This window comes from Trichomycterus rosablanca, chromosome 27 (assembly GCF_030014385.1).
Source record: "Trichomycterus rosablanca isolate fTriRos1 chromosome 27, fTriRos1.hap1, whole genome shotgun sequence".
Lineage (NCBI taxonomy): Eukaryota > Metazoa > Chordata > Actinopteri > Siluriformes > Trichomycteridae > Trichomycterus > Trichomycterus rosablanca.
The window spans coordinates 519,698-532,500 of record NC_086014.1 but is presented as its reverse complement, the minus strand read 5'-3'; the positions used below and the strand labels follow the sequence as shown (position 1 = coordinate 532,500).

Here is a 12,803-nt window from a genome sequence, read left to right as displayed (position 1 = left end):
TCTTTCTGTGTGGAGTTTGCATGTTCTCTTTGTGTCAGGCCAACTGTGTTGTGTGTTTGCCCTGTGATGGACTGGTGACCAGTTTAAGGTGTTTTCTGCCTCTCTCCCAATGCATTGTACCCACCGCGACCCTGACCAGGACAAAGCGGTGGTAAAGTATTCTTTAAAAAGGCTGCAGAAGTGATGTTATATAAATGTGTGTGTCGTAGGTACTCGATCGAGGATCCAAAAAGTCCAGTGGAGGTGAGCAGTGATACTGGTCAGCTCACTCTGAAGATAGACCTGGACCGGGAACACCAGCCATCACACACGGTCCAGGTCACAGCGCAGGAGGAGTCAGAAACCGGTGCGTCAGGGCGTTTACTTAAAAAGTAATAGACAAAAGTATTGGGACGCCCCTTTTAATTACTGAATTCACTTGTTTCAGCCACATTAGTTACTAACAGGTGTAATAAATCAAACATGTTAAGGAAATTACATAATTTTTATAAGTGAGCTCTATAACTGCACAGAACCCTGACCTCAGCCCCACCCAAGAGCTCTGGGATGAACTGGAATATCGTTAAAGGCAAAATGGGCACAAATTCCCATACACAGGCATACTTCTTCATAAGTGAGAAGCTTCTTAGAAGAGCGGCTAGTGTTCTAGCTGAAAAGATCACACAGAGGGTCGCTCTGTCAGTTCAATAGCATTTATTTTTAAAATGGGACGTCCGATAAGCTCACGGTCAGGCGTCCAGATACTTTTGGTCATAGAGTGCAGTGGTTCCCGACCGGTCCGTGTATTCTAAATTAAATTTAAATCAATTAAATTTCCAAAACTCTTCGGGTGTTATTGTCTCTTATCACCACTAGATGGGAGCATTGTCTCGTTGCAGCGGAAAGAGCTCAGGATTCACACAGATTTTCCATTCTATAGTTATTCTATATTAAATCCTCCCGCCCCCGCCGGTCCGTGAAATTATATCTTATATGAAACGGTGTGTGGTTGGGGACCACTGATATTGTGTGGACACTGCTTGATTGCAATGATTTGCAATGTTTTTGTTTTACTTTTCAGGGCAAAAATCTTATGCAACGGTGAAAATAAATGTGCTGGACATCAACGACAACAAACCAGAACTGGCCAACGAGGGCAACGTTTACCTCTGTGAGAATGATGAAAAAGGAACGGTAAGGATTTTCCGAAATGTATGTACCTATTTTTGATTCAGAATCCTCAACACTCACCTGACAGAATACAGGTGGAATCTTTGCCAAACACCATCATAGCTTAGTACTGTATGATGTGCCTCAAGGTTCAATCATCGGTCTGCATCTGTACACAAAGCTGCTCCGGACATGAACTCGCCTCGTGCGGGTGAAAAGATGCACACGTGTCGGAGGGGGCGTGTCCGTCTCGCTCTCCTCAATCAGAGTGGAGATCAGCATCAGTACAGAGGAGCGTAATGCAGTTAGGTAATTGGATACGACTAGATTGGGAGGAAAATTGGGGAAAATGTGTCTGTATTGATAATCTGTGCTAGTCTGGCTGCACCTATTTGTCCAAACGTAATTCAGGAAGGCTGTTTACAGTCCAGAGAGCTTTACATCACCACAAAGGAAAGAACCCGAGGTCCAAAATGTGCTCCAGACTCGACTGCTGTTCATCACGCTGACGAGAAACCCTGAGCGGAGGCTCGATTCACGCATGAGCCTTTTGAGATGTAAAGCTTGCCTGACTGTGGCCTGTTTGATCTAATCTGTTGTGGATATTATAATCGGTCTCTGACCTCCGCAGGTCATCGGGACCATCGGCGCCACCGACGCGGATGAAAATCCCGGCAAGTTCCGATTCGCTCTCGCGAGGAAGAGTTTGAACTTCTCTCTTCATGATAATTTCGGTAAGTTTAACTTCACATCTCTGCTACTCAGGAAACACGGAGTTACGTTCAGGACAGATCAGAGGGGCGAAACACATACTGTATATACACGAGGATCTTCAGAAGGTTTCCTCACGTGTATATTGTGGTTCTGCTCGGTGAGGGTGGAGGAGGAGGAATCGCTCGTGTCTGAGAGACGCTTATAGTCCTGATTTAGCTCCATCCGATCTCCACCTGTTTGGACGCTGAATGAAGCTGTAAGAGGAAGAAGATTTTCATGTGACGACGTGAAAGCAGCGGCGCATCAGTGGCTACGAGCTCAACCAAAAACAACCGAAAGCATTTTGTACGACGCTGGAAAAATGTATCAGAAGGTGACGATGTAGAAAAGTGATGGAGTTTGTTTTGTAGTTTTAAAAAGTGAGGAAACGTTTTGAAGATCCCTCGTGTCAGAGCGCAGGGTCAGAGCGCAGGGTCAGAGCGCAGGGTCAGAGCGCAGAGTCAGAGCGCAGGGTCAGAGCGCAGGGTCTGCCGATATTCGGCGCCCCAGGAGCCGAGAGGGTTAATGGCCCAAGTTCTTGGCAGAGCAGGGATCGGAACCTGCAGCCTACAGGACACACTGCGCTCGGCCACTGCGGAGTGTCAGCAGAGCCACCGACCTGGCCGGGCGTGTTTGAGGGAGGGAGGGTCGGGCGGCGTGATACGCTATCTCAGGGACTGAGTTTATTGTGTGTTCCAGATAACACGGCCAACGTTATTCTGACCCACGGGCACTTCAGTATGGACAGCTCGGCGGAAACCATTTTGGAAATCGAGATTACCGATGGAGGAACGCCGCCTCAGAGGAGCGTCACCCCTCTACGCCTGAGAGTGTGCGCGTGCGGGCACGATCGCCAGTTCCACTCCTGCAGGGAGTACTACAAATCCGGAATCAGCATGAGCGCCATCGTCGCTATCCTGTTCTGTATCGTCGCCATCCTCGGTAAGTCTCGTACCTTTACGTTTGCCATATATGGTCGGCGTTTCCTGTCCTCACCGCCTTGCTGTCGTGTATTATTTTATTAAGCATACGATTGCGAGTTAGCAGTGTATTATCGGAAAGGACGCCCCATGACCTGTCGATGTGTGGGTGGTGGATCGTTCTCAGCTCTGCACAGATATTAACATCTACACGATAATGACATGTGGGCTGTTCTGTGTGTGTATGAGTGTAGCAGGTGCAGCAGTGTTGTTAGGATCGGCCTCTCGTCAGCGCCGGTTGTAGGTGTACAGTTCGAGACACGGCGTGGAAGCTGTCTGATCACAGCACAGACTCTGGTGGCTTTATATTTTTGGTTCTCCCAGCGCTGACACTGAGGTGTTCATAAGTCCCAACAACACTGCTGCACCTACTACTCATATCAGAAGAACACACACTACCACCTCTGCATAGTGGGTACATTTACGTTTACATTTGCGGGATTTATCGGACGCTCTTATCCAAAGCGACTTACAGTTATGACTGAATACAGTTTGAGCTTTTGAGGGTTAAGGGCCTTTGTTCAGGGGCCCAACGGTCGCACCATAGTGGTGAGGCTTGAACTGGCAACCTTCTGATTACTAGTCCAGTACATTAACCACTGAGCTAAAACTGCCCTGGGTAGAGCCGGGTAGAGCTTTGGGATTTAAAAGTTTAAAAGTTAAATCAATTTAAAAGTTTAAATCCTGCCGCTGTTGGGCCCCTGAGTAAGGCCCCTAACCCCCGATGAAGCATTTTTTATACGAAGCTGTTTGTTTCTATTTCTGCTAGTGATCGTGATCCTCTTCGTTCTGCACAAACACTACCGGAGGGCAGCGCTGGTTAACCTGGGCAAACCGTCCAGCGAGATCCACGAGCAGCTGGTGTCCTACGACGAGGAAGGCGGCGGAGAGATGGACACCGACGGCTACGACGTCTCCGTCCTCTCCTCGGCCCACCGGGACGGCCGGCTCGGCCCCGACCCCGCGCTCCCGCCCACGTACGCCGTGGTGAACAAACCTCAGGCCTGCAAGGGCGACATGGCCGTGATGATCGAGGTGAAGAAGGACGAGGCCGATCACGACCGCGACGGGATCCCCTACGACACCCTGCACATCTACGGCTACGAGGGAACCGAGTCGCTCGCCGGGTCTCTGAGCTCGCTCGACTCCACGTCCTCGTTCGGGTCCGAGCTCGACTACGACTTCCTGAGCGACTGGGGGCCCAGGTTTAGGACACTCGCCGAGCTTTATGGCTGTGACGCGGACACCTCGTACTGATCCCGGGGCCGAGGACTGGACCGCCTGAGCCTCACCGCGTTCAGGATGAATCAGTTTGTGATTGTGAATCAAAATAGCGTTTTATGGCTCTCTCAGCGGGCGTGGAAGTCACCGATATAGATAATTCTTATTATTTTTATACCTTTAGGTCCAGTTCTTGTTTCATGCTGTGTATTAACGATGTACAGCGAACGTTTAATCCCTAAAATCATGAAAACTTGGAGCCCCTTTAGAGGCGATACGTCATTCACAGAGGATCGTGTTGTGCCCCATCCTCTCCTCACAGATTAATCGACACATTTAGGGATCATTTAGGTTTTTCCTCGTCAGAGATCCGACAGACAGCGTACGCTTTTCAAAATGATAAAGCAGCGCCACGACACCGAAAGAAAACTAAATTTGTTCAGCTGCTTTTAAAACTGAGTCTTTTTAAATTGTGTCGGTGCTGCACAGCTCCATGCTTCCAGTTTCGATTCCCAACTTCAGTCTCCCTAGTCGGTGTGTCAGCCTACGTTCAGGCCGGTCGCGATGCGTTTATTTTCAATCGGAGCCGGCGAACGTTCGGTAGATCATACAAATTAGTAGTAAAGCGAAGTGGCGATTACCGATAGGAATCGAGCGTTTTATCTCCGCCACCGTGAAGCACTACACCCCGTTTTTGGTTTCTAGATCGTCGTCGATGAAGAGATCAAGAGAAACTCACCGTCACGTCGTCAGACCCCCACAAACAGAACAGAACAGACGCGGTTCTCTTCTCATGTTGATGTACAGTCAGTGATGGACTACACAGGGATGAGATTTATACACGAGCGATTTCATTCCAGGATCTTTACTCTCGGTGGGAACACGTCTGATTTGCGGTCGGATTGTTTTTTCTAGACGATCTGTAGATACGAGCCGGTGAAGTACGCCGTACTGCCATGGCATTTTTCCTTCCCAATGATTCTGGCGTAATTCTGATCTATCAGCGCGCAGGATAGGAAAATCAGGACCGAATAATAGCGCAGCGTGAGTCAGGAACAGTTCAGCGGTAATAAGAGCAGCGGGGAAGCATCTGTGAGGGAAACGGGAAATGGTGTAATTGGGCGCTGACAGAATTAAAGAGCACTACAGGTTTATGTGACAGAATTGATGGACACCTCGACCGCGGCGCGTATCTCAGATCTCAGGGGGCTCGTACAGTCCGGCAATAAGGAAACGCGGCGGCTCTTCATTACTTCGACCTCTCGGATCAAGTGTCCACCAGTCCGAGTCCTGACGAGTAAGAGCAGCCTACCTACCAAAAGTATTAGGACGCCTGACCGTCCGTCTTTCCTGTGTAGCTTTAACATCAATCAAGACTCTTCTCTGCAAGAATTTGGAGTGTCTGTGGGAATTTGTGCCTCCCGTTTAGTCGGTGAGGTCGGGCACTGATGGCTCCGAGTAATTCATCCCCAAAGTGTTGAGTCGGGTTGAATGTTCATCAGGGCTCTGTGTGGGGCACTGCAGTTCCTTTCTATCTTTTTAGAGGGGCGTAATCATGCCAAAAGAGAAAGGGGACTTCCCTAAACTGTTGGCACAATATTTAAAGCGCAGCCTTTACCTTTTAGCATTCGTTTACGCCTGTTAGCAGTGGATGTGGCAGAAACGACTACTTTTTATCATTAGCAGTGGCGTCTACATACTTTTGGCCGAATAGTGTATAAATGTTAAATGTTATTATGGTTATTATTTAGTCACGTCAGGTCCTCTTAGTCACGTTCTGTCTTCTGTTTGAGTCTTCGTGTTTCCGTGTATCCGTCCATCTCCTGGCTGGCCGTCCTCCTCCTCTTTTATCTCGACACTTCCAGGCACGATTGGTTCTTATCAAAATGCGTCCAAAACAATCGAGCTTCTGTTTGGCTTCCAGTAAGAGATTCGGTTCGATTCGGTCGAGGATCCGCCTTCTTTGCCGACCGTCCAGGGTCTCTCAAACGTCTTTACCAGCACCGAAGCTCAAAGGCCGGACCTTCTTCCTGTCCAGCATTCTTGAAGAACCACATCAAAGAGAAGCTTACAGCCTGGATGGTTCTGATGTTTGTTTGGAGGGACGAACGGTGACGTCCGAGATTCTTCTTCAGTTCCTTCGTTTCTGTTGTGCTGAGGTTCAGACTGTGAGTTGTTTCCTGACTGCTGGAACATTTGCTCTTAATAAACGAGCCGAGTAAGCAGAAGACGTGGACGTCCACCACTTCCACACCTTCTCCATCCATGGTGAAGTCACTGGTCTTTCCTGTTCTCACGACTCTCGTCTTTTTCATTCTGAGCTGAAGTCCCGGCTCGTTCCGTTCTTTGACTTTCCTGATAAGGTCCTACAGATCTTCCTGATTTTCTGCTCTCTGTGTCGAGTCAGAACCACGTTAACGGCCTCATATTTTTTAAACCGGTCACCCTGGGGCAGATGTGTGAAGAAGGGACGCGTCCTGATCACCTTCTGATGAAAATAAAGACTGAAATTTTAACTAGAGACCTGAATCAGAAAAAGTTTTTAATTTCCAGGACAAACTACAGTAAACACACATAATCTGGACAAAAGTATTGGGACATCAGTTCTCATTTTTAAATGCATGTGTTTCAACAAATGTAATGCCTCAAAGGTTTGCATAAACAGTTTAGGAAAGGAAGCTCGATAAAGACACGAGGAAAAGCTCAAAAAGTGAACCAGCACCCAGCCGTACAAACTGAACGGGCACAAATTCCCACACACAGACACACTTTAAAGTCTTGATCGAGTCCTCTCAGAAGAGCGACTGTTCTGGCTGTAAACGCTCACCTGTAATACTGTCCGTTTTCGAAATAGGACGTCCAGCAAGGTCACAGTCAGGCGTTCGAATACTTTGGGCCGTGTAGCCATGTAAGCCGGTGTTGTAATTCATCGTGCATTCTTTAAACCTTTCATAAACACAATAACCGGAAACCTTTCCCCTCCTCCCCGTTAGTAAACGCTTCCCTCCAAATCTGCCGCTTCCTTCCAAGGAAACTCGGTCTTGTTCTCTTATCTGCTGAGGAAGACACCACACGGGAGTGGTCTTCCTGTTTCTTATTCCAGACTGGAGGGGGTGGGTTTTGCGGGACTCTCTGGAACTTATTGAAAGAATAATAAACCACTTTAGCGTTGCGTTCTGTACCGTTACAGGTGCCGTTTACATTTTAACTGTTTAAAAATTGAAGTCTGTGGTGAATATCTGCTGCTTTACATCTTCAATAAGCTGATACACAAATTCACACATCACAATCCGGTCGTCGGACGACCCGTGGCGTGTGCTAGCCAGCGGTCCATTTATCGTGCAAGTAGCAAAGGGCATCAGAGTGCACAGGAAATGTGGACATATCCCTAAATGAGAAGAAATGAGAGCGGCCTTTTAATCGAGTCGTGATAACGTGGTTTATTTTCTATGTCAAGTGTTTCTATAGTTACAAATGTGTTAGTATTATAGGTTCTGTGGGGGGTGTAAAGGTGGTGTATTTTAGGGTAGGTGGGGGGGTGTAAGGGTGGTGTGTTAGTAGTTTAGGGTCGGTGGGGGGTGTAAGGGCAGTGTTTTTGTAATATGTTAGTATTTAAGGTTCGGTGGGGGGTGTTAATGGGATTTAAGTGTTTTACAGATATTAAAGTGTCTTTTTTATATGGAGTATAATTATAATAAACTTTACTCTGATGAACGTTACACGGATGAGTTTCCTTTCATGTTAGGACACGTGGGCGCCTCATCACACTCGCAAAGTGACGTCATTTGCAGGACTTGACGTGGTCCGACGTTCCTTTTCTGTCCTGCCCGTCTCGTACACTCGCTTAGTGGTCGTTATCTTCCTCTACGAGATTTTCAGCAGTTTCTATGTGTCTATTAAAATACATTTAGGAAAAATCTAAACGTGCTTCTTTGTACAGGTACCAGCTGATATCATATATAATAGAATAAAAACTGTTTGGTCTTACTGATGGTAAAATGTGTAAGTTTAGAACTTAACCCTTTGATGTACAACCTGGGTCAAAAGTGACCCAACTGAGTTTTTATTTTCCATATCTTTGCAATAATTAATTTCGTCATTCAAGCTTTCATGAATTTTTCAATTAACTTGTTTTTGATCATCACAAATCCTTATTTCAGTTTTAGATTTTTTGCTTTTGTACTAAAAATCATTTTTGTATCACTACCCTCCTAATGCACATGGGTCAAAAATGTGTCTACTATGGAATTTGACAGAAACTACCGACATCTGTAAGTGTTTGTAGTCAAAAACATATTTACTGATCTTTTGAAAGACAACCAAAGATGAATCTTGAATCTGTCCAATACTACAGTATTTGCTCGCTAGCTGTTTACATATTCTAGTATAGATAGCTTTTATTAGCTAAGACAGCAAATACATGAATAACTGACAAATTCTTGAATGGAGGAATATGGGTCATTTTTGACCCATGTTTTGCATTAGAAGGGGTTTGCTTAGCTTGTGCATCAAAGGGTTAAAACAGCCTCTCATCCTCGTTTTCCACGACATTTCAGAACATGAGAGAGGATTTAATGACACCTCACGGTGGAAACGTAGATAATTATAATAAACACCCAGTCCGTTCATAAATAAACACACCCCGATAAAATCTACACTTTAGGCTCTGATCGGTGACATCATTTCCTCCAGGACGTTCAAAGAATTCATTGAAGTGTGTTTTATTTTATAACCATTAAAACCTTACAGTTATGTTTCAAAAATAGCAACTTTATTATATATGAAACATATTGCGTAATATACCTGTAAACAGTAACATTCACATTTAATCTGGGTGAAAGATGTGACACGAGTACTATAGTTTATTAAAACCCCCTTATTTTATTTCAAAGCTTTACTGAGGTAACTAATAAAAAAGTAAATCCTGTTTTTAATACATAACTGTAGAGGAACATAAAATAAATAAGCAATCTGAAGTGCATTATTTTGTATGTAGTTATTCTGTATAATTAAATAGGAGGTGTGTAATACCAGCAGTGGATTACAGATTCTGTTGTGTAATTCAGAAACTGTCCACAGGAGGGCGGTATCGAGCAGCTCCAGGTAACGAGGTCAGGCAGCAGGACGCAGCGGCGCTGTTTGGATGAACGAGAAATCGGTAAGTAAAATGTTTAATATTCGATAGTTTTTATAGAAATTAAGCGAATTCAAACTAAAATATTATTTTATATGAAGGACCTTAGCTTATTGAAACCTGTTTCCCCACCTAGACTTGATCTGTTCTCTTAATAGTCCGTGTATTTTGCACTCACGTGGCGCCCTCTTGTGGCCATTTTATGACATAACGCAAAGGCGTTGTTGAATCGGTTGTATTTATGTATTATTGAGATGAGGTTTGATTAAAGAATGTAATTGTATTTTTTTTTTTAGACACCTATACATGTGATACAAAGATGTGAGGTGGCAAAATGAAACCATAAAGTTAATCAATGAAATATAAGATAAAAAGGGCCAGAGAGAAAAGAAATACATGTTAGTGTCACCCATGTTTCATGTCCCAGCAGCTTCAGATTGAAGGCAGACCTGCTCTTCTGTTAGTTAGTTTGTTTTATGGATGTTACATGACATCTGCGCATGTAGTGAAATGTATCAGAGTTGCAGTAGCAGAACTTTAGAGGGTTTTCTTTAACAAAGAAGTACTCGTGTTAATATCTAGTGACCAAAATAGACAGTAACAGAAATACTTGAAATCACAATTGTATGACATGCCGTACTAGTACATATAAACGTTAGACTTGAAATGAAATGTTGTTTTTATCTAAACATGTTAATGAGGTGACACTTATTAAAGTTAGTTTCTTTTAATGCAGACCAACAACATCGTTTTTGCTCTGAGTGCAAATGAACTAATTGTTGTCATTTTTTGAGAGAAATGTATTTAATGTTCTCTGCCTTTTTTGTCCTATGTTTAATTTATGAACTTAATATGTTGAATTGAGCCCCCTTCAAATCTGTGTATCACATGCATAGGTGTGTAAAAATATACAAATAGATTCTTTAACCAAGACTTGTCATGATAAATAAAGAAATAAAGAAATAAATACATAAAAACAATTGAATAACGTGTGTAATTCAGACACTGTCCACAGGAGGGAGGTATCGAGCAGCTCCAGGTAATGAGGTCAGGCAGCAGGAGGTAAAGATAGGATAGAAATTTCTACATGGGTCATTGTATAATTTGGGGTACATTTCACATCACCAAAAAAGTACAAAAACAATATTCTCTCAATATTCTCAAGTTAATATATTCCTTTAGTGTAACATATCCAGTAGTTGCAAAACAAACAGAAATTGTTTCATTTTATTTAAAAGGGACAGTAGATGTAGCCTACTAGGTAACTTAGTTGACAGGTAACATAGTTGACAATTTCCCTATTTTGGACCACATGTCATTTCTTGAACAGAATAATGTCTAATTCGAACATACATTTTAATAGAAATTAGAAAACCATAACAATGTATGTAACGTAGTTGACGGTCAATTAATATAGTCATTGACAATGTTGTATTATAGATAAAATATTGTAAAAAATAAGAGGACATTCACCACAGTTTGTTCAATATACCCTCCACAGAGAACAATGGCATCATGTAATGCTGATCACATAGTTTTAGAACAAACCATTTTTGAGTTGCCGAGTGGAGTTCTGTTAGTAACATAGTTGACAGAACTTTTGCGGACAATAAGAAATAAATGTATTTTAAATTATTTAAAAGAGAAACTCAATGTAAAAAATATTATTTTTCTTTAGTATTTAAACTTTTGAAAAAAATTGATGTTGTTGCCCTTAATAATTGTATTCATTATTTTGAAACCAAGGCACCCTCAACTTAAAAAACGGACCCAGCAAAAACTGTTCATTTAGGAACATCATGACAAATTTCAAGCTAAATGAAGCATAGGATGCACATCATGTTTTTGTGATATTCCAACATGTTTTCCATTAATAGGTGAAATATGACATTTTTAAAGAAAATAGTTAGAATAAATATAATTATTATCATTGAACATGGAATGTACCCCAAATTATAGAATGACTCACTGTAGTCATTTATTCTCTTAAATACACGTGTTTATATGTGTAGGAACTATGTTGAAGTAGTGTTTCTGTAGCTACTTGTTGTTCATTCGGAAACCACTAGAGGTCAGTAGGAGCAATTTGTAACGTGTCAGCCCCAAGCAAGTAAGAAGAGAGCACATGGTGTTTCACTAGATGTGTGGGAATTTGGTGATTGTCTGTAACATCACGGTGTGTGTGAGAGCACGGTGAGTACGGATGCATCGTTGTCTTGTTAAGTACAAAAACAGATGTGTATTTTAGGTAGACTTTAGTTTGTTTGTGATTTGTTTGTGATTGTGATGTTAGCAGTGTAGCGCTAACAGTGCTAACAGCTCCACCACTTCCAGGCACGTGATAAAAGTGAGAATTGGACTGCATTAAAGTTAAGTGTAGAGCAGCTATGTAAAACGGTGACGGTATGAAGCGGATGGTCGTGTTTGTATTATGATGGAGTGTGTATGAATACATGTGAAGAGCTAGCATAGTGTTGAATGTGCTGTTTGTTTGCTAGCTGTAGTGTTAGCATTCCTTGCCATGTGAAGAGACAAAATATGTGATAGTTGTCCACTATCGTTGAGTCTCGTACTGTCGTGTCTGTTTGTAGAGAAGTGTGAAATACTAAACTGTAGTCATGTAACGTGTGCTGTGTTTCAATCGCAGATTCCTTGACGAATCCCTGTGGTGGCGTTTGTGTACTTGTCCCGAGACGGATGATGATGATGATGATGATGATCAGAGCAATATGTGGTACGTTCAGAAGCTGAAAGTCCTCTCTCCTAGTGATGATATGTAATTGTCAGCAGAAGTGGTGATGTGCCGTGCAGCTGCATTCATCTCCTGACTGTGTTCCACTCCCAGGTTCTTGATGGACATGTGTACTCGAGAGTGGCGGTGCCGTCTCGTGTGGAGAAGTGGCGATCCAGAGGCGTTCCAGAGGCGTACGTGGTCACGTGTGTCCCATCCATCCATCCATCCATCCATCCATCCGACAGCTGGTGATGATGCGCAGCTCCTCCGTGGCATCTGAAAAGAGGACCCAAAGGCTGCAAATGTTTGCTTTGTACTAATAAAAACGTTTGTGTTAACGTGCAGTCGTCCCTGATGTTTGATGTGAAGCGTCCTCCTTCCGATAGTGGCCCGTGTGTTGTGCCGCAAGTGTTCAGATGTAGTCCTAATGGAGTCCTGATCGTGTTGGACTATAGTAGTAGTGTTCCTACTGTTAGTAGTAGTGTTCCCCCCCCCCCCCAGTACTATTGTGTAGTGTTGTGTTGTGTGTTCCTGTTAATGTGTTTGTCAATTTCAGCTCCTGTAATGGTAGTCATCAATGTGGGCATGAGCAGTTCCTTGAGAGAAAGATACCAGATTGAAAAAGAATCTCCTCCTCCAGCTCCTCCTCCTCCTGATGGTGATGGATCAGCAGATGTTCCTCCAGTGTGTGGTGTTGATGGTGGCACCACCAGCTGGACACTTGAGAGAACGGTTCAATCCTGTGTAGTAGATGCAGTCAATGTGCCAGTGTTAATGTAATGTAGCTGATGTGTGTAATGTGAGTGATGGGTGTAGTTCATGGTATGGAATG

At 43.6% G+C, this 12,803-nt stretch overlaps 1 protein-coding gene across 1 annotated transcript in view; it reads left to right on the top strand.

The window, feature by feature from the left end:
• The window catches only part of cdh5 (cadherin 5), a 15,090-nt gene extending 7,112 nt beyond the window's left edge, over positions 1-7,978 (top strand). Inside the window, exons 7-11 of the mRNA XM_062989246.1 lie at positions 210-346; positions 1,061-1,173; positions 1,781-1,883; positions 2,602-2,844; positions 3,652-7,978. Of these exons, the coding sequence (XP_062845316.1) occupies positions 210-346; positions 1,061-1,173; positions 1,781-1,883; positions 2,602-2,844; positions 3,652-4,139 (1,084 nt within the window). The 3' untranslated portion in view covers positions 4,140-7,978. The remainder of the gene's footprint in view (positions 1-209; positions 347-1,060; positions 1,174-1,780; positions 1,884-2,601; positions 2,845-3,651) is intronic.
• Positions 7,979-12,803: the final 4,825 nt, after the last annotated feature.